This window comes from Toxorhynchites rutilus, chromosome 3 (assembly GCF_029784135.1).
Source record: "Toxorhynchites rutilus septentrionalis strain SRP chromosome 3, ASM2978413v1, whole genome shotgun sequence".
Classification (NCBI taxonomy): domain Eukaryota; kingdom Metazoa; phylum Arthropoda; class Insecta; order Diptera; family Culicidae; genus Toxorhynchites; species Toxorhynchites rutilus.
This window is the reverse complement of record NC_073746.1, coordinates 205,957,940-205,976,822: the sequence shown is the minus strand read 5'-3', so window position 1 is coordinate 205,976,822 and position 18,883 is coordinate 205,957,940. Positions and strand designations below refer to the sequence as shown.

The following is an 18,883-nucleotide window of genomic DNA, read 5'->3' as shown; positions in this document are numbered from 1 at the left end:
GCTGCAGGAGGCTTATTCGAAGATACCAATTTGTGTGCTATCCATGCAAAACGCGTCACATCATGCCCAAGGACATCCAGCTGGCCCATCGTATCCGAGGAGAGCGTGCTATATTAGCTTAGCATATAATCAACGGCCCTTTTCAGGGCTCCAAATTTGATGGATTAGAGTACAGAAAAGTTTTTTACAGGCCGAACTGAAAGGAGCATTTAGCGAAAATCGTGGTTTCGATAATAATTCGTTACCGATAGGTGCCATGGATATGGATTTCCTTATGAAGAATATGAAATACATGACATGATGTAGTGAATATATCCGAAGAAATCACTTTGGTGAAACTGCATTATAAAATTATTTGTGTACGAATGCCGCAATCGATAGTCGACTCTAATTTGCGCTGGGTAATTTCCTCGGAGGACTCGATTCCTCCTTTGAGCATTAATAATCTCTTTCTGGCAAAACGATATGGTATGAATCACATTATTTGAATGATAGAATGAAGAAGTTTTCTGTCAATTTCCTTCAACCTCCAAACGTATCTTTCTCCCGTTTGTCGTTTTCGCGTTCGCTAATCCTTTCTCACAACACCCATTTCTAGTTTGAGAAATTGTTGAGTAAACATTGTTTGCCAGTGCGCGTAGAGCGGGAATTCCTAAAGATTCATTGCACCTCTAATAAATTGCCGAAAGAAGTGGTCTTACGTTGATCGCACTTGATTGAAAAAATCCAAAACGAAATGTATTTGGTCGAAGCATTATATGAGTAGAAAGCAAATAATCGCTCGAAAATGACTTGATTTTCGCGATGTGAAACATTTTCCGTTTTTCATGTTATGCATCCAATACTGGATACGAAAATTTCCACTGATGGGGAAAAAAATATTCAGAAGCTTTCCTGTTAATTGCGATTGATTGAAAAATAACAAAACCAAATGAATTTGGTTGCAGTGTTATATGGATAGAAAACATTAAAATAAACTATTTCGCATGAATGTATTTTTCAATTCCCAGGGGAACTGGCAGATTATTTTTCAGCAACGATGATAGCAACGAGAATTCCGCGCGTGTATGTGTGTGTGTGTGTGTGTGGCGGCTGCTCCGATGTTTCAAGCGGAACCGTGGCATCACTCTCCTCCTGATGAATTCCCTTTTGGCCTTAGGTGCACAAACAGGCTCTTGGTGACACCGTTCATCAGCGCTTTCATGATAAACGAAATTAGCTTCACAACAACAGCGACAACATGCTCCAATCGCTGTTCAATCATAACTGAGTGGGTTTACGAGCGGCGCTCGCTTATATACCGATTTTTGATTTCAATAGCCTGTTTTGAAAGCAATTTTAAGACTATTGAAACAAGTTTTTGGATGAAAAAGTAACAAGTATATGACGCGTAGACATTTTATCTTTCAAATGAAGTGTTTATCATACCATTTCGTTCAGTTGTTTAAGAGCTATTAACGCTCAAAATCTCGGTCTCCAGCGTAACGCTTTCGTTCTCGAAACTTTGGTTTTACACCCCGGTATAGAAATGAAAGAAGTAGTCCTACGTCAAAAAAGAGAACGAGAGTTTCATGCCTCTTCCATTGTTAACTTATTACTGTAGGCCTTCCCACCACTAGAGTATGTTAGTCTTACCCCACCAATATGATTATGTGTATCATTCACAGTTCTCTTAGAAACGAGTTTACCTATTTACATCGCATCAATGTTAACGAAACACATGTATGGTATAGCGAAATATAACCATCTGTCAATCGGAATTTGAAGTTGAATCACTAACAAAGGTTAATATCTAAGTCGAAAAATCATTCCTTTCAGACATATACACTTCGTTCAACGCTCCATTAGTTTGATGATCCAAGTCTGAAAAATAGCCATTCAATTCTGCAATCACCTCCTCGTTTGAATGAAACCTTTTCCCGCCAGCCATTTCTTCGAATTGGGGAACAAATAGTACTCCGAGGGTACCAAGTCTGGAGAATAGGAGAGATGAGAAACGAGTTGGAACCTTATTTCTATTGATTTCACGACCACAACTACTTAGGGATTGAGACAATGCGTTGCCATGGAAAAGATGGAAAAGGACTTTTTGTGGGTCAATCGTGGACATTCTTCTTGCAGCTCATTTTTGAAATGCTCCAATAACCTGTAACAGTTTACTCCTTTTCCAAATAGTCGATGAGGATTATTTTTTGCGAATTCCAATAACTATCATCATAATCTTCCCGATCGAATGAACGATCTTCGCCTTTTTGGCGCAGATTCTTCGTTGTTTAGATTGTTCTTTGGTCTCAGAAGTGTAGCGTTGTATCCATGTTTCATCCACATAGTCTAAACGACGCTTAAACTCCTAACGATTCTTCTGGAATAACTGCAAACTATGCTTGCAACACTTCACACTATTTCGTTTTTGGTCAAACGTGTCATGTACAAATTCAAGCCGTCATGTACCTTGATATTGCTTTGCTCGAATTTCACGCGCTGAAAAAATATGTACCAATATGTACATTTTGACGAAAATCTGTACTCTATACCGTACAGAATCTGTACCAAATATAACGAAACAATCTGTACCTTTCCAGATAAATCTGTTCGTGTGGCAACACTGGTCACAGCCCTAGCTATCTCACACACTTTCACTCTTCTGTCATCAATCATCACATTATGAATTCGCAAAACACTTCGTACGTGCACTTCGTACTTCGCAAAACCTTGTAGTGCAACATCCGAGCGCGTCTTTTGACAACCAGGTCTTACTTCAGCGTTCTATTTGGTTGCTTGCAAGCACGGGAATTACGATAACTTTCTCGTAGATAGATTCTCCGGATTCTTGTCGATGTCGTAGTCCGAGAGTCCCGAGTTTGCTGTAATTGTTAACAATGCCTTCAACCTCAGCTTCTGATCGTAAGTTCCACTACGACGCGTCCTCTGGTCCATCCGAACAACAGTTGTACGTGAACGGAAACGTTTCAGCACATCATACACGATCGATTTAGCTACTTTAAATGATTTCGCGATCTTAGTACCTGACCACGCCGGATTTTCAATGTGGGTGTCCAAAATAAAATTTCTTCGCTCGACTCTAATCCTGCAAAACTTTTTCAAAACAAAGCGGAGCTACGTCGAGAAATACAAGGTTACACCTTCACAATTTCAGCGGTTTGGCATTTTAGCCTTTATAAAAGAAAAAGTTTAAATGTACGGATTTTTCTATTTGTTGGCATCCATTGTTAACACCTTGTAACTCAAATGGAACGAACAAAAACCAGCAAAACTTTTTTTATTGTAAAATGTGTGATAGATATTAAGCGAGATATCGATCACTACAGCCAGTTACCGAGGAAATAATGGATTACTTTTTCCCTAACCTAATACTATTTTGCCACATCGATTACTAACATTCCCATCCAATTTCTATGTTATTTTTCGTTTTGAGTACATAAAAATTCAATATAATGATGGAAGAAAAATGTAGTATCAAGCTGGCTACTATGAGTTTAACTATGAGTAGTAACATTGAATTTTATTTAAACAATTGAAGATCATACAAATTTATATACAGTCAACCCTCCTATAACGCACTCACCGCGTTATACGTACCGCGTTATATGGAAACCGTTCGGAAAATTGAATTCCCATATGTTCTACGCACGATGAAACGAACTTCTATATCTTCTTCTATCTATACCAATAATAAAGTATCGCCGAATGTATTGATAAGAGCAGAACTCGAGGAAGGAATTGTCCGATTTAGGGCTGTCTTTTTCTATCATATTTTCTGTATAAAACATTTATTCCATGTAACGGAGAAACATGTTATTTGCAAGTGGTTGAAAAATATTGAACGAGAATTATGTCTGAAAATAATCTGATATTATAATGATGAGTTTTGTTACAAATACTAGGAATTTCATAGTAAAAGGTAAATTCAATGGGGTTGCTTAGAAGATCAATCAATGAACAGTTCTGGACCCATGAACTTGCTCATAGTAAAAAATGTGAATGTTTAAAGGTATTGATAACAAAAAAAACAAATTTTGGGCGGGACGAAGTTTGCCGGGTCAGCTAGTCGTACAAATTAAAACGAAACAATTGCCAATTGTTATAATAAAAACGAAATAACTAATTTTGGCAAGATTATATGTAAACATTTCTTGCTGTACCTTAATATAAAATGGTTAACGACATGCTATATCCTACATTCAGAAACAATATAGTTTCCTCCATTGAACACATAGGTGGATCAATCAAACAAGCTCTCGTCGAGGACTGTAGCCGATTCTGTGTAATTGAACTGGCAATACGAAGCTGTGCGCTGTTATGTGACTTCACCGCTAAACATTTTTTTTGCCTTTTCTGTACATTTTTTCGTCGCTCTAATCGAATTCATGCCATTGTAGGTTACGTACACACCTGGCTCTGGTAGATGGAACACAGTTTCACGTTTCTTTGTTTTTAAGAGGCTTTAAACTTTGCAGTTCATTCGCCTCCAAGAACACAGTTGCGTTTTCATTGTATAAGTCACAAAAAAAAGTGTTTTTGTATGTTGTCAAAATTGTTTAATTACAGCACAAAGATAAAGAAAATAAAAAACTAGTTTTTATTGCCGAATACATTGAAAGGTTACCGTGCGATCTAGATGCACAAATTCGCACACTGTGCTGTAGATCAACGAAAATTTCAACAGCAATGATATGTTTTGAAAAGTAATCTATGTACGCGGCTCATCATGATCGCGGATTATATCAAAGGTGCTGCCATCTGTGTTTCGTTACGGAAGAGATTTTTGTTAGATATAAAACGGTTCACCACTCACCAAGTCTTGAATCACTTCGCCTTTTGACGCGAAGTTTTATCATACATGATTGAATGCACTGCAAGTAAAAAGAATAATGTTTATTAATGTTTATACTTAATATAAAAGCAGTTTTGGTCACTTACTTCATGTATGTGTTTGATCACCTCTGCTCTCGGCGAATCTTCCAATTTCCGCTCATTAACATCCAAAATCTCATCTGCCACCTCTAGGTTGTCCTTATCCGCAGGACTTCCGTAGAGTTTGATTTTGCCGTCACGACTTTCCACCAGAATGATTACATATCCATTTAACTCGACAACTTGCTGAAAAGATAGAAACATTTTCATTGTATTAGCATACTTGAAGGAAAATCTTAAAACATTAGGATGGTCTGATCAAACTGTTGAACGTTGGATTTTTAAAATATAGGATGAACATCATTTCCTAATCTAAACTGAAGCTAGTCAGGATAGTCATAAATTCATCTTTTTAACAGATGATTTTTTCTCTGCGCTATCGAAATTTGTTCGTAAGTGGAAATGGATTTTCATCTATAAATAAAAATGTAAGTTCAAATGGGTTGGTAAGCGCAAAACCAGAGGAAGGAATGGTTCAATTTGAGTCATCTATATTTCGTTGTATTCGTCTCTTCCCGTAGATCAATATAGCGGAGAGAAAAATCGGAAAATTGAATTCTCATGTGTTCTACAATTAGCTAAGCGTTGTTAGTCCATTTGATGTTGGCGCTAACGAAATTGATTTTTGTTCGAAAGTGGAAAAGGATTTTCAGACGAAATAGCGCATTCCTATATCTTCTACAGGGTGGGCCATTTAAAGTGGAAGCATCTGGCAACCCCATAACTTTCGACAGAGATGTCAGATTAACAAATGTCATACCGCGTTGGAAGCGTCATTTCAGTACAATTTTAACCATGGAACAATACACACCTAAACAACGCGCTGAAATTGTTCAGCTGTACATTCAAAATAACTTCTCAATTGTGTTAACTAAACGTGTGTGGAAAAATAAAAATAAAGTTAAAACATCGCCTGGAGACAACACTATACGTCGATTATATGCCAAATTTATATAGTCTGGTAGTGTTGGTAATGCCAGTCATCTGTCCAGACAACGACCAAGACGTTTCGACGAGAATATTGATGCCGTTCGATCCAGTGTTGCAGAGACTCCATCGACATCAGGTCGCCATCGTTCGCAAGAGTTAGGCACCGATTTTTTATTGCCATTTGTTCGTGAAAATGAATTGGACAATTACTGGTTCCAACAGGACGGCGCTACATGCCATACAGCGGCTGCCACGACCAAATTATTGCGCGAAATGTTCCCCGGAAGATTAATATCGAAAAACGGCGATTATGACTGGCCACCGAGATCACCTGATTTGACGCCTCCTGACTTTTTTTTATGGGGATATTTAAAATCCAAGGTATACACTGGTAAACCAAGGACCCTGGCTGCGCTGAAAGACAATATCCGACAAGAAATTGCTGCCATATCGGCCGAAACATTGGGCAAAGTGATGGGAAATGCCGAAAAAAGGGCACATTTTGCGGTCAAGGCCAGAGGCGGTCATTTACGAGATATCATAATCAAAAAGTAGTTAGAACAAATCTCCTTGGACCAAAATAAATGAATTTCAAAAAAAAATATTTAAAATTCCACTTCTTTACTTTGCTATTGCAAAAACAAATCCTTCCACTTTAAATGGCCCACCCTGTATATATACAGGGTTTTCTATTTCGGGCTTCCGAAAGTATACAGCCCTGCGCTGACACCCGTTTGACATAGCTATCAACCAAAGCGTCATATCGTTAGTTGAATGTCTGCCATTTTACAATATGGATCGTTTTAGCATCGCACAACGTGTTAATTTTGTTAAATTATACTATAAAAATGATGAAAAACCGGCAAATGTTTTTCGAGCATTACGGACGGATTTTGGTCGTCATGGACGGCCTACAGAGCACACAATCGCTAATGTAGTGCGTAAATTCGAACAAACTGGATCCGTAGCGGATATTGTAAAACCTGTGCATCATCGTAATGTGCGTTCGGCCGAAAATATTGCTGCTGTTGCTGCCAGTGTGGAGGATGACCCGAATGTTTCGATTCCACGGCGTGCTCAGTGCTCAGGCTTGTCAAACACATCATTGTGGCGAATTTTGCATTTGGACTTGCACCTTCATCCATATAAAGTCCAACTGGTACAAAAATTAGAGCGTGGTGACCATGGAATGCGTCGGGCATACGTCGATTGGGTGAACGAACAACACCAGCACAATGCTGAATTTTCGCATCGAATTTTCTTCAGCGATTAGGCACATTTCGAGCTCGGTGGCTATGTGAACACCCAAAATTTCCGTATATGGGGCTCAGAAAATCCACACGTGATTGTTGAGAGGCCATTGCATCCGCCAAAAATCACTGTTCGGTGCGCATTATGGTCTGGTGGAGTCATCGGGCCGTATTTCTTTGAAAATGAGGACGGCGAGACGGTAACTGTGAATGGTGAGCACTATGGCCGCATGTTAACCGATTTTTTTTGCCACAAATTGGAGATATGGATACGGATGACATGTGGTTTCAGCAGGACGGCGCCACGTGCCACACAACACGACCGAACATGGCCATATTGCGAACGAAATTTGAGGGACGCATAATTTCGCGTTTTGGTGATGCCAATTGGCCGTCCAGATCATGTGATTTGAACCCGCTAGACTTTTTTTTGTGGGGTTATGCGAAAGACCGTCTCTATGCCAACTCTCCGCAAACTCTTGAACATTTGAAAGACAACATTCGTGAAGTTATGACCGAGATACCGCCCCATATGTGCCGAAAAGTCATCGAAAATTACCTGTTTCGGATCAAGGTGTGCGAGGACGCCATAGGTGGACATTTGAATGATGTTGTATTTCACACATAATGGCATAAACCAAACTTTAATTTGAAATAAAAGTTTCATCGAAATTCGAATTCAATTTACTTTCGGAATTTAAAGTTGGAAAACCCTGTATAAACAAAAATGGAAGGCCAAATGTGTTGATGTGCCCTAAACCGGAGAACGGTCCGATTTGAGCTGTCTTTATTTTGTAATTGATACAGAGATCAAACATGCAACGGAGAAACAAGTTATTTCCAAATGCTTGAAGAATCTTGAACGAGAATTGTGTCTGAAAATAATTTTATATTATAACGACGAATTTCTTTAGAACTACTAGACAATTTATAGTAAAAGGAAATTTTAAAGGGTCAAAGGGTAATCAATCAATGAAGAGTTCAGTGATTGGACTCACTAACGTTCACTTAGTAAGAAAACGTGGATGTTCGAAAGTATTCAAATCAAAAAATATATTTTGGGCGGGACGAAGTTCGTCGGGTCAGCTAGTATGTTTATAGTTAAGGTTATAAAGAGCCAGAAGTTAGGATTTGGATTTCTCAGGTGTCGAGATCCGAAAATGGTCGCATTATCAGACTGTTATTAGAATTCTAGTAAAAGGACATTGATGATTCGCATTTAATGGTCCAATCAAATTAATCAATGTTCTTGATTAATGAAGGAAGGGATATGAAAACTGCTAACTGCTACTTGCCTAATTATTTTATAGCTTTTAGTACATTATCTGTACTAATATTATGTTTAATCACAAAGAAACCGTTTAACTTAAAAAGTTTTTTTTTCTTATTTTATTTTCTAGTTTTTAGTACATGTATTTGTAAATTATTTAGCATATTTATCTATAATAAAACCGTTCACCTTTTTTTAATTTTTTATTTCTTACCTAATCTTCCTCGGAATATGTTTGTGATGTACTGTATTTAATTATTCATTTATTTGAATCATTTTATTTAATACCGACATTGAGGGGATTACAAAAATACATGGTACCTACCCCACAAACATACAAATATACATATAAACATGTGAAGCTGAATGAAATCAATCAAACAAGAAATTGGTTATTTGGCACTGCGGCCATATTGGATTTGAATTTTTCATGATCTACTACGTTCTAATAGCACTTTTATTTGATCCCAAAATTGATGTTGTATTGAAAAAATATGTATTGTGCCCCTTTGTGGTGGCAGCCATTTTGGACGTGCATTTTTCAGAAATAGCTGTGTTCTACTAATCAATTCATTTGAACCCATATTGATGGGGTTTTGAGAAAATGTTTAATCCACCATTTTGGATTTATAAGATCATGAAATAGGAGTAGTGGGGGTAAAGTGGTCACCTGCTTGTTTGTAGTATAACTATTGACTATTGACACCGTATTGATAGTCATCTTATGTTTGAAGAATTTCATGACTTTTGAGTCACCCTGTACTACAGTGGAGCTGTCGCATGTCATGATATAAAAATAAAACAAAAAACTCTCTCTCGGTAGTTTTTTGGGCGTTTCCAATTTAAGGAATTTCTAGTGAAATTTAGTTCATTTGACCTGAAATATGCGACAAATCAACAGTTTGGACGACTGTTCACATATTTAGGGGGAGGTCAACAGATATTTTGTTCAATTTCAGCGATTATTTCGCATATGTCGCATTTAGTTGTTTAGGGGGGCAAAGTGGTCAGTGAAGGATTACTACTGATTATGTTCTGTTTTCAAAAGCTGATATACCTTATCATCTTCTGCTCCTAAAGGGGTTCCTATTGTGGTTTTGACCCAGGAAAAATATGCCACCCCAATCAAAACCAAGCCTCATTTTGAAAAACGTTATGTGTTTCCTACTATGTTTTTGTACGTATGAGAAAATGTCAATTACGATTCTAGGTGAATAGACCTAGCTCCTTTCATACATTTACCTACTATTTTAATAATGATTTAAACAAATTTGACCAAGAAAACACGCATAAATCTATCTCTTCTAGCGTGATATGTGCGAGTGACCACCTTGTGTTCGATGTTCGATTTTTCAACCTTTTCTCTAATAATGAAAAATGTACTATTTTCAATTTTCATAATGAAAACCGCTTACTATCTTGAACTACGATAAAATGAGCTACAAAATTCTTCGAAGGACGAGAATTTTAGTGGTATGTGGACACAGGAAATGGGCGTGTTCCTTAGGGTGACCACATTCCTCCCAGTTTCCCTACGAAGTTTTGTAATGACCGCAGAGGTAAAAGTTTGTTCCGAATATCAGATCAATTGGTCAACAGGAAGGGGGAAGGAGGGGGGTAAAATTTATTTTAATGTGGGACAACGCTACAGACAAACATGTTACAAACATACAAACATGTTACGGGGCAAGCATAATAAAACCGCTTAATAAAAACGAACTGGTTATTTTTTTTTCTTTCTTTATTAAAGAGATTTTCAGCCAAAGGCTGGTTCATCTCTAAGGACTGGTTATCTCGCAGGCATAGATTACTAATCAAAAGAACAATTTAAGCCATTTTATGAACGTATTTTATTACTTAAATTTACAATTTAAGCCATTTTATGAACGTACATGGCATGTCGAGGGAATTTCCAACCCGGGAAGACCCTAGACCGATCGGGAATTGAACCCAATACCTATGTCAGTATTAGCCAAGAATTTACACGGGAATTCCCGCTTTATTAGATCCCCGGCCACGATGCGATCGTTTCCGAGTTCAAGAGGCTGAGAAAACCCAAGCCTAACTCAAGCCGATACTTCAGGCCCATTACTTATCTCAAGGCATGTCAAGAAATAAAGGCAGCCCTAAATCGGACAATTCCTTTCTCGAGTTTTACTCTTATCAACACATTTGGCGATCCATTTTTATTTATATAAATAGAGGAAGATATAGGAGTGCGTTTTATCGCATTGAAATTCATTTCCACTTTCGAACAAAGAACAATTCCGTTAGTGCAAACATCAAATGGACTAACAATGCTTGTGACTATGTAATTGTAGAACATATGCGAATTGAATTTTCCCATTTTCCTTCAGAGTTTTCCGAAAATTTTCAATTGCTATGTTTGGTTGAAATATGTGTAACATTTTTATGGGACCCCTCTCCCCCTTTCATAGAAGGGAAGGTTATCAAACCATCATAGAAACACGTTTTGAGGTGACATTATCCTGGACCAACTGGCGGGCGCCTGGAATACCTACACGGGCGACCGGTAGACCACGGACTACCGTTTGGCCATCCCTGATCTACATACAGTCAATCGCAAAATTAAGTGTACACATGCTACTTGACGATACTTTCCATTTATTTGGTACAAAATATTTTTAATACATTGTTGATGCATATTAATTACTCACACATTCAACTAGCCATACGCGCAATAGAATTCCGCGAAAAGTTTTTTGGCTTATTACTTAACCCTAAAAGATAAAAAACTCAAATAATTGTGGCGATGGCTACCACGACATCGAGCATGTTGTCTGGTCGTGTATCCGGTTCCATGCTGCTCGCTCTCAGCTCTCTAGAGCACTGAGAGCACAAGGCAGACAATCGGATATCCCCGTCCGGGATATCTTAGGTAGCCGGGATCCTGATCTTCTGCTTCATCTATACCTGTTCCTCAGAAACGCCGATGTCAACGTTTAATGATGTTTCCTTCGTTGTGTCCCCGTTTCATATCCCTCCTATCCGATCGATAAACTTTTACTTAGTCGCGGCAATACATACACACACTCTTTACAGATGCACGGGCCGAAGGTTGTGCAGTCCACTGATCATTCAACAAGAGCCAAAGGTTGTACCGCTCATGACAACTCTACACGAGCTGATGATTGCGCCGGCTAGTGACCATTCTATCCTGGATTCCTCGAGTCGAGAAAGACGCACCACGCTAGATATGGGGTACAGACAAGGGGGGCGTTGCTGATTAATGGTCAGCTGCATCCCAATAGGAAGTATCCCGTATCGGGCACACGTACAGAGCATCGAAGACTGCAACATACCAATTATGAGAACACTTGTAATAGTAACCTCGAGTCAACCGCGAGTAATCGGTTACATATTACTAACATAGTCTAAGCAAACATTGTCAAAATATTGAACTCCCGGCCCCGTTAGGCTGACGCCATATGCGCCTTAATAAAATATATATTTTGGATAAAAAAAAGCTCTATTTAAGGTATTATATAATTGAGTGTACACCTTGAGTTTCTCCAAACAAACAAACCTTGTAAGTAAGATCATTGCCAATTAGTTTTTTTTTATCGAAATGGCAAGTAACAGGAAAGAAATAGATATTGTTGCAGGTACAATGATAACAAGTAAGACTTGTAGAGGAAAGACATTGCGGGAAATAGCAGCTGCTTTTGGAACAACCCACTCTACATTGAAGAAATCATAAACAAGTGGCAACACGAAGGAACAATGGAAAATCTCTCGGGTAGTGGACACACACGGATCCTGTCTTTAGATGATGAACGGGTAATTGTGCCAACATTTCAACAGAACCATCATTGGAAGATCTGTCAACGCAAATACTGTCCGGAGAGTAGCATACAAGAACAATCTGGGAGATCGTGTTATCCATAAAAAAAGTTTGATCTCAAAAATGAATATGGAAAAATGACTACAGTTTGCTAAGGCACATGTAAACAGACTTAATCAGTTCTGGAACAAGGTCCTTTATACACTCTGTCCAACTTCTATAACCAGGTTATGATATTGCTGCTTTGTGTCATTGTAAACAAACAACGCTTCAATTCATATTTTAGTTTAGATTTTCATATGTGTGCGTGTTCAAGCGCTGAGCGTAAAAAATGTTTTTGTGTTTTTCAAGTGTCAAATTTGTATAAGACCAGTTACATTTTTCGTTATTTTAGCGGTTTTGATTAATAAATCTGGGAAATTCCAAAGAGAAAAGTGCTCACGGAGGGAGAAAAAGGGGCAAATCGGTGCATTTTACCACGAAAATGTAGGTATCGGAGAAATTGCTCCTCGGATTGAACGATCCCATTAAGTAATGCTCAATTATTTGGCGAATCCTCAAGGATACAGTAAGAAGAAGAGAGCTCCACGTAAATCGAAGCTCTCTGACCTGGATAAGCGGGAAATAGAACAGCTTCGAATACTTCAAAATCACTTATGTAAATAAAGCAATTTTTGAATTAAAAAAAAATCCCAGGATACATTTCGTCAAGATTTGGTAAAAGTCCTTACATAAAGAGAGCATCAAAAGTTAATGCTTCGTATCTTACAATATCTCACATCGAAAGACATCTGAGTTTTACCAAAGCTCACATGAACCGACAGTGGAACATTGTATGTTATGACAAAGAATGTTTTCAAAAAAATACATTTTGCTATGTATCATAACGAAAAGTTCTTCAATGCAAGATAGTTTTTGTACTTCTGACTTCGCTAGATTATCTTCAGTGACGTAAAAAAGTTCAATTTTAATGGTCCTGGTGGTTCCAACAGTATTTTTGAACCAGGAGGCTCGTACAAGGTTTGGGCGGAATTTTGTGCAACCGGAAAACTCAAGATAGCTTCCACATTCGTCAAAATGAATAGCAATAATTTTCTACATGTTCTGGAATCCTCTCTACTACTGTTCTTGCGTAAATATCGTCGCAAAAAATCACAATCCAGCAAGACTATGCCGCTATTAATACCAACAATGAAGGCAATGGATGAAGGACCAAAAACATGACTTATTGACTTACTGGCTCGCTATTCAGACTAGAATCCTGTTGAAAATCATTGGGGATCCTAGTACACTGAATCTACGCCGAGGGGAAACAGTACACTACGGTTACTGAGCAGGCAGTGCTGGACCAAAGAGGGCCGTACCAAATACTAGGGGATTGATTTTTGTTATCTGTTAACATTTCTGAACTGTTGGCAAGTTTCTTAAAACAATTTGAACTGTACATTTAATTTTGCCATGCTGCTTTGAAGATTTTTTTTTTGTTTGTTATTCAACATGAAATAGAAATGTGACCATTTTAATTGTTTTCTTACAACTACATGAGAGTAAGAATGATCGATTGTAATTCATCGTAAGAATATAAAGCAGTCGAAAAACTCAAAAATAACAAACCAACACGGGGTGTACATTCAATTTTGCGATTGACTGTAATTGAAAGTATCCAGGTTCCACGCGGTACATTAGTCTTGAATTCGAATTGAACATTCGAAACATTCTATGCCCAGACAAAAATATTTAGCGCTGAATCTAGAATAATTCTAGGGATATTATCTTCATTTTTTAATTCTTCAATTATTAGTGAGAAGAAAAAGATTCGATAAAATAGTTTTACCGAGAACATAACAAACCTTGTCGGTTGAGCCATAGTCTATGGTCTATTCAAAATATTTCCATAAAAATTTGCTATAAAAATCAACAATCAACAGCATAATGCATTTTATCAAACATCAAATATCGTAATCTAATGAAATATCGTAAAATGTGTGCCCAAAGTTCATTGAAAACCCAGAAAAATAGTTAGTCAATATTGTATCGAGAGTGCAAGTAAAAATGGAACAAGATATATCAGCATCGTTTGATGGGATTTAACTAACCTTTCCTGAGGATGAAGAGGTCGTTGGACCTGTCACGGTAGTCCTTTGTTGCATCTTTTTTTTTTTTTTGTTAATATGGCAATCAGAACCAATATTTCACCTCATAGGATCTTCTATTGATTTTTCTTCCTTATATAAACACTTTTATACCACCTACAACAATTATAGACGCGATTGGAGAGCACCTTCTCCTATACTTAAATCCGAAACAATTTTTTATAAAAACATATCTAAACCTAAATTCATATCACAACATCTGGGGTATCATTTTCATTGCACGTATTCCACACCCTCGCGTATAGGAAAAACAGCACTTCAGGAAACACCCACAGCAAAACCATTCCGTTGCAATACACAGCATCCTTCAATTTCATCTGCATCTCATTTTGATTCCTGCAAAGGGTGTATCAAATAACAAGAATTTTGTGTGCTTTCCGTTTTGAAAATTTTCGCTGGGTTTTGCTCAGCGACACTTCTGAATTTTCTGATCCAAAACTTCAAACAGGTTTCACACAGAACAAATGCTTTCACTATACTAGACCACAACCGCGAATCCGATTCAATTTGCTGCTCTAGAGCCACGATCGAGATTTTTAGCTGCGCCGAAATATGATAGATTGCTATTTTCCATTACCGTCCCTTTTTCCACTATGAGTGTTCATGACGACGTTCCCTAAAAGCTTTTCAGATCAATACTCAGTGCTCTCAGATGGACAGTTACGTATACAAAGCACATTGATAAAGGATGCTACCGAGCGAAGGCCAAAGCCACTGTGGATGTGACGGATCCCGAAGATTGCGAAATGAGAGAGAGAGAGAGAGAGAGAGAGAGAGATTCTTTTTCGTTGTCACCACCATCTCCCATTGCTGCTCTCCCATTCTCTCAATAAGAATGTTTATCCTTTCGCAAATCAATCTTATTCGAATAGCATCCTCTCATCGTCTACACGGATGCTGAATGACAACGTGTTGCAAGGGTGTGTGGGTGATTGTTTTCGATTTTCCATCGTCACGTGGTTGTGTGTGTATAAAAAAGATAACCACAGATCATATTGCAAACGGGAGAGACAGAACCGCGTGTTTTCAGGACTACGGCCGAACATTGTAAGAGTGTTTGTTTCTTTTTGTTCATGATAGCTACGCACAAAAATAAAAATACCGGTCTATAGTTTTCGAAAAAACTAAATGTGCCATTATCACATTTACTCGAAGCGATGGTAACATATTTATTCATTTGAAATTGAAATTATCTACCAATTCTATTTACTAATCCAGATGATTAAAATGATGAATTCACCCGTAATGTTTTCAGTTTTGATAATATGAAGAAAACGCTAGCACGAGTTTAATGTGAGAAATTATTTTCTGCTTGTGTAACAATATCGCTGTCAGAATTAATTGACATTTCCATCGATCAAAAGTGTTTTGTTATTCATGCTAATTGTTCACAACTCACCCAAGTTCAAAACTAACCTTGGAATTAAAGTACCTGATCGCACTCAGTCAGGTCTACCAATCCACATTTTGTGTGTACGCACCCGGGAATTTGAATATGCCCTGTGCACAATAGTATACCGTTTTGATTCGAATTCCGAACACTTTATGTTAATAAATAAATTTACTGAACATCAATGTTATTTTTAATGGGTGTTTACGAGATTCAACCATTCAAAAATGTTCCGAACCAGAAGTGCTGAGTTTATTTATGAATTTTCGAATCAAAATTTGTGTAGGGGTAGTGGGGGTTATTTGGTCACCTGCTTGTTTGGTAGTATAACTATTGACTATTGACACCGTATTGATAGTCATCTTATGTTTGAAGAATTTCATGACTTTTGAGTCACCCTATACAACAGTGGAGCTGTCGCATGTCAAGAAATAAATAAAAACAAGCTCTCTCGATAGCCATTCGGTCGAAGTTTTGTGCGTTTCGAATTTAAGGAATTTCTAGTGAAATTTAGTTCATTTGACCTGAAATATGCGACAAATCAACAGTTTGGACGACTGTTCACATATTTTGGGGGAGGTGAACAGATATTTTGTTCAATTTCAGCGATTATTTCGCATATGTCGCATTTAGTTGTTTAGGGGGGCAAAGTGGTCAGTGAAGGATTACTACTGATTATGTTCTGTTTTCAAAAGCTGATATACCTTATCATCTTCTGCTCCTAAAGGGCTCCCTTTTGTGGTTTTGACCCAGGAAAAATATTCCACCCCAATCAAAACCAAGCCTCATTTTGAAAAACGTTATGTGTTTCCTACTATTTTTTTGTACGTATGAGAAAATGTCAATTACGATTCTAGGTGAATAGGCCTAGCTCCTCTCATACATGTACCTACTATTTCATTAATGATTTAAACAAATTTGGCCAAGAATCTCTTCTAGCGTGATATGTGCGATTTACCACCTTGCCCCCCACAGGTGACCACTTTACCTCCTCACTAAAAAAAATGTTCGATTTTTCAAAAAAGGTTGAAAAATTGAATAATAAAAAATGTACTGCTTTCAATTTTCATAATGAAAACCGCTTACTATCTTGAGCTACAATAAGCTTTAAAAGACGGGAATTTTAGTGGTTTGCACACAAACATGATTTTTTCGTACCTGTGTTTGAAAATGTGACATGTTTGTATTCCTAATATGTTTGAATATACGTTGTTTGATCACAATGTTTCACATGATGTTCAAACATGATGTACAGTTTCTCTTGCGTTTTCACCTCGAGCAATGGCAGTGTGTAGAGTAGAAGCAGTGAATTGGACACCACCATCATTCAACACACGGTGTGTGTTGGTGTGTTGATATCGAAAAGGGAATGGAAGCATCTATCATGACAATGGGTGCTTCATCTAAAATTTTGGGCAAATCAAGCTTTTTATCTGATCTGAACAAAATAAGCGTCATTTGATATCAAAGTTCTTCACAATTGATATAATTATTTAGTGCACGCATCAATTTATAAATTTAATTTGTGTAACATCCGCTATTATTAGCTATTTGAACAAGTATTAAAATTGAACAGAGCGTGGCGGAGATGTTTAGTTATACTTATGACAGACATACAGCTGTACTTGCGTTGTACTTCGAAAATTGTATGTCTGTCACCATGTACAGCGCTAGAACCATGCAAGCAACTCGGTACAATCGCTGTACCTGTACCGACCTATTTTACCGCTGTACATGGCTACAGTTGTACTGTGCGCAGCGCCATAGACGGTTAGTGGTGGGTAGCATGAACAAAACGAATCAAAACATTTGGTATACATTCTTTTCAATGACTTTCTCTTGAGTTGATAACTCAGATTGGAAACATATTTGTTGTGTTCGATAGTTTAGACACTAAATAAAAACCTTTTTCATTGAAATATTGGTGAAAATACAATGCAATAAATTCAAACTTCTGATTGTCAGTCTGACATGCGGTACAATGTACAACCAAAGTATGTGTGTCATGCTATCGTGGTACCTGTACAACGCTGTACACGTACAGCGCTAGTACAGTTGTATGTCTGTCCATGGTATTACCTACATAAAAATACCACAAATAGGTGTAAGCTTTCCTGAAAACATGCATTTGAAACAAATTTTTGGGTATTTATTTATTTGGCCAGCATTTGTATGACGCCACCCAGCTGTGCAATCGGTTCCCTAGACTTCAATTGGCAACATGCACGAAAAAAACTCATAGAAAGCTTCTTTCTATTCAGAGAATGTCTTCTTTTTACGGAAAAAGCTTTGGTTTATTTAATCAGTCTTGCAAAATGTTCATGAACTCATAACCTCTGAGTTCATGCAATTATCGCAATACGAACTAAATTTCTTGTTAGTTTCTGTGAAAAAGTAATCTACAAAAAATGTTTTAGGAGGAATTAGTTTTTCTGTGTATGAAAAGAGCAATGAAATACTGCGACAATGGGTGGCAGTCTTCCATGTTTCACAAAAAACACTTTCCTATCATGACAATGGGTGCTTTGTCTAAAATATTGGACAAATAAAAAACCTCTTTATTTGTTCTGAACAAAATAAACGTCGATTGATATCAGAGTTCTTCACAATTGATATCATTATTTAGGGCACGCATCAATTTATACACTGAATTCATGTAACATTCGCTAATATTAGCTATTTGAACAAGTACTAAAACTAAATAGAGCGTGGCGGAGATGTTTAGTTACCCACAACAAATTTTGATTACAATATTTTTATAATTTTAATCGAATATAAAGTACCAGAATTATTCTGCAGTAACATGTTAGGCGTGACGCTAACCTCTCGACCACGGAAGCAAAAATTTGGATGGATCTTTGAATATTTACAAATGGTTAATACTGTTTGTTCGCGACAAACGCTACCCGAACTAAATCGAACTAAAAAAACGAGTGAAGAAGAGGAGAAGAAAAGATTATGCAATCGCATACACACATAGCATATGTAGTGTAGTGTCACGGCTTACAGAGACAAGGCTAGCTACTCCGGATCAAGGCGCTTATATCAATGTATAACAGGTGAAGCAACATCATCACTTCAATAAGAAGGGGATTACGGTTTGTGGAGCGGGGGTTGTTTGTTTTGTTATTGCTAGGATACGCCATTTTT

At 37.5% G+C, this 18,883-nt stretch overlaps 1 protein-coding gene across 3 annotated transcripts in view; it reads right to left on the bottom strand.

Annotated features, from left to right (window-relative positions):
- Positions 1–15,038, bottom strand: part of LOC129779964 (protein PALS1) — a 135,245-nt gene extending 120,207 nt beyond the window's left edge. Inside the window, exons 1-4 of one of the 3 annotated variants that reach the window (XM_055787773.1) lie at positions 14,921–15,038; positions 14,287–14,679; positions 4,942–5,121; positions 4,817–4,874 (exon numbers count right to left, since the gene is read on the bottom strand). In XM_055787773.1, coding sequence (XP_055643748.1) covers positions 4,817–4,874; positions 4,942–5,121; positions 14,287–14,340 — 292 coding nt within the window. In that variant the 5' untranslated portion in view covers positions 14,341–14,679; positions 14,921–15,038. Of the gene's footprint in view, positions 1–4,816; positions 4,875–4,941; positions 5,122–14,286 lie in introns of all 3 variants that reach the window. The other 2 variants (XM_055787775.1, XM_055787776.1) reach the window with 2 other exon arrangements.
- Positions 15,039–18,883: the final 3,845 nt, after the last annotated feature.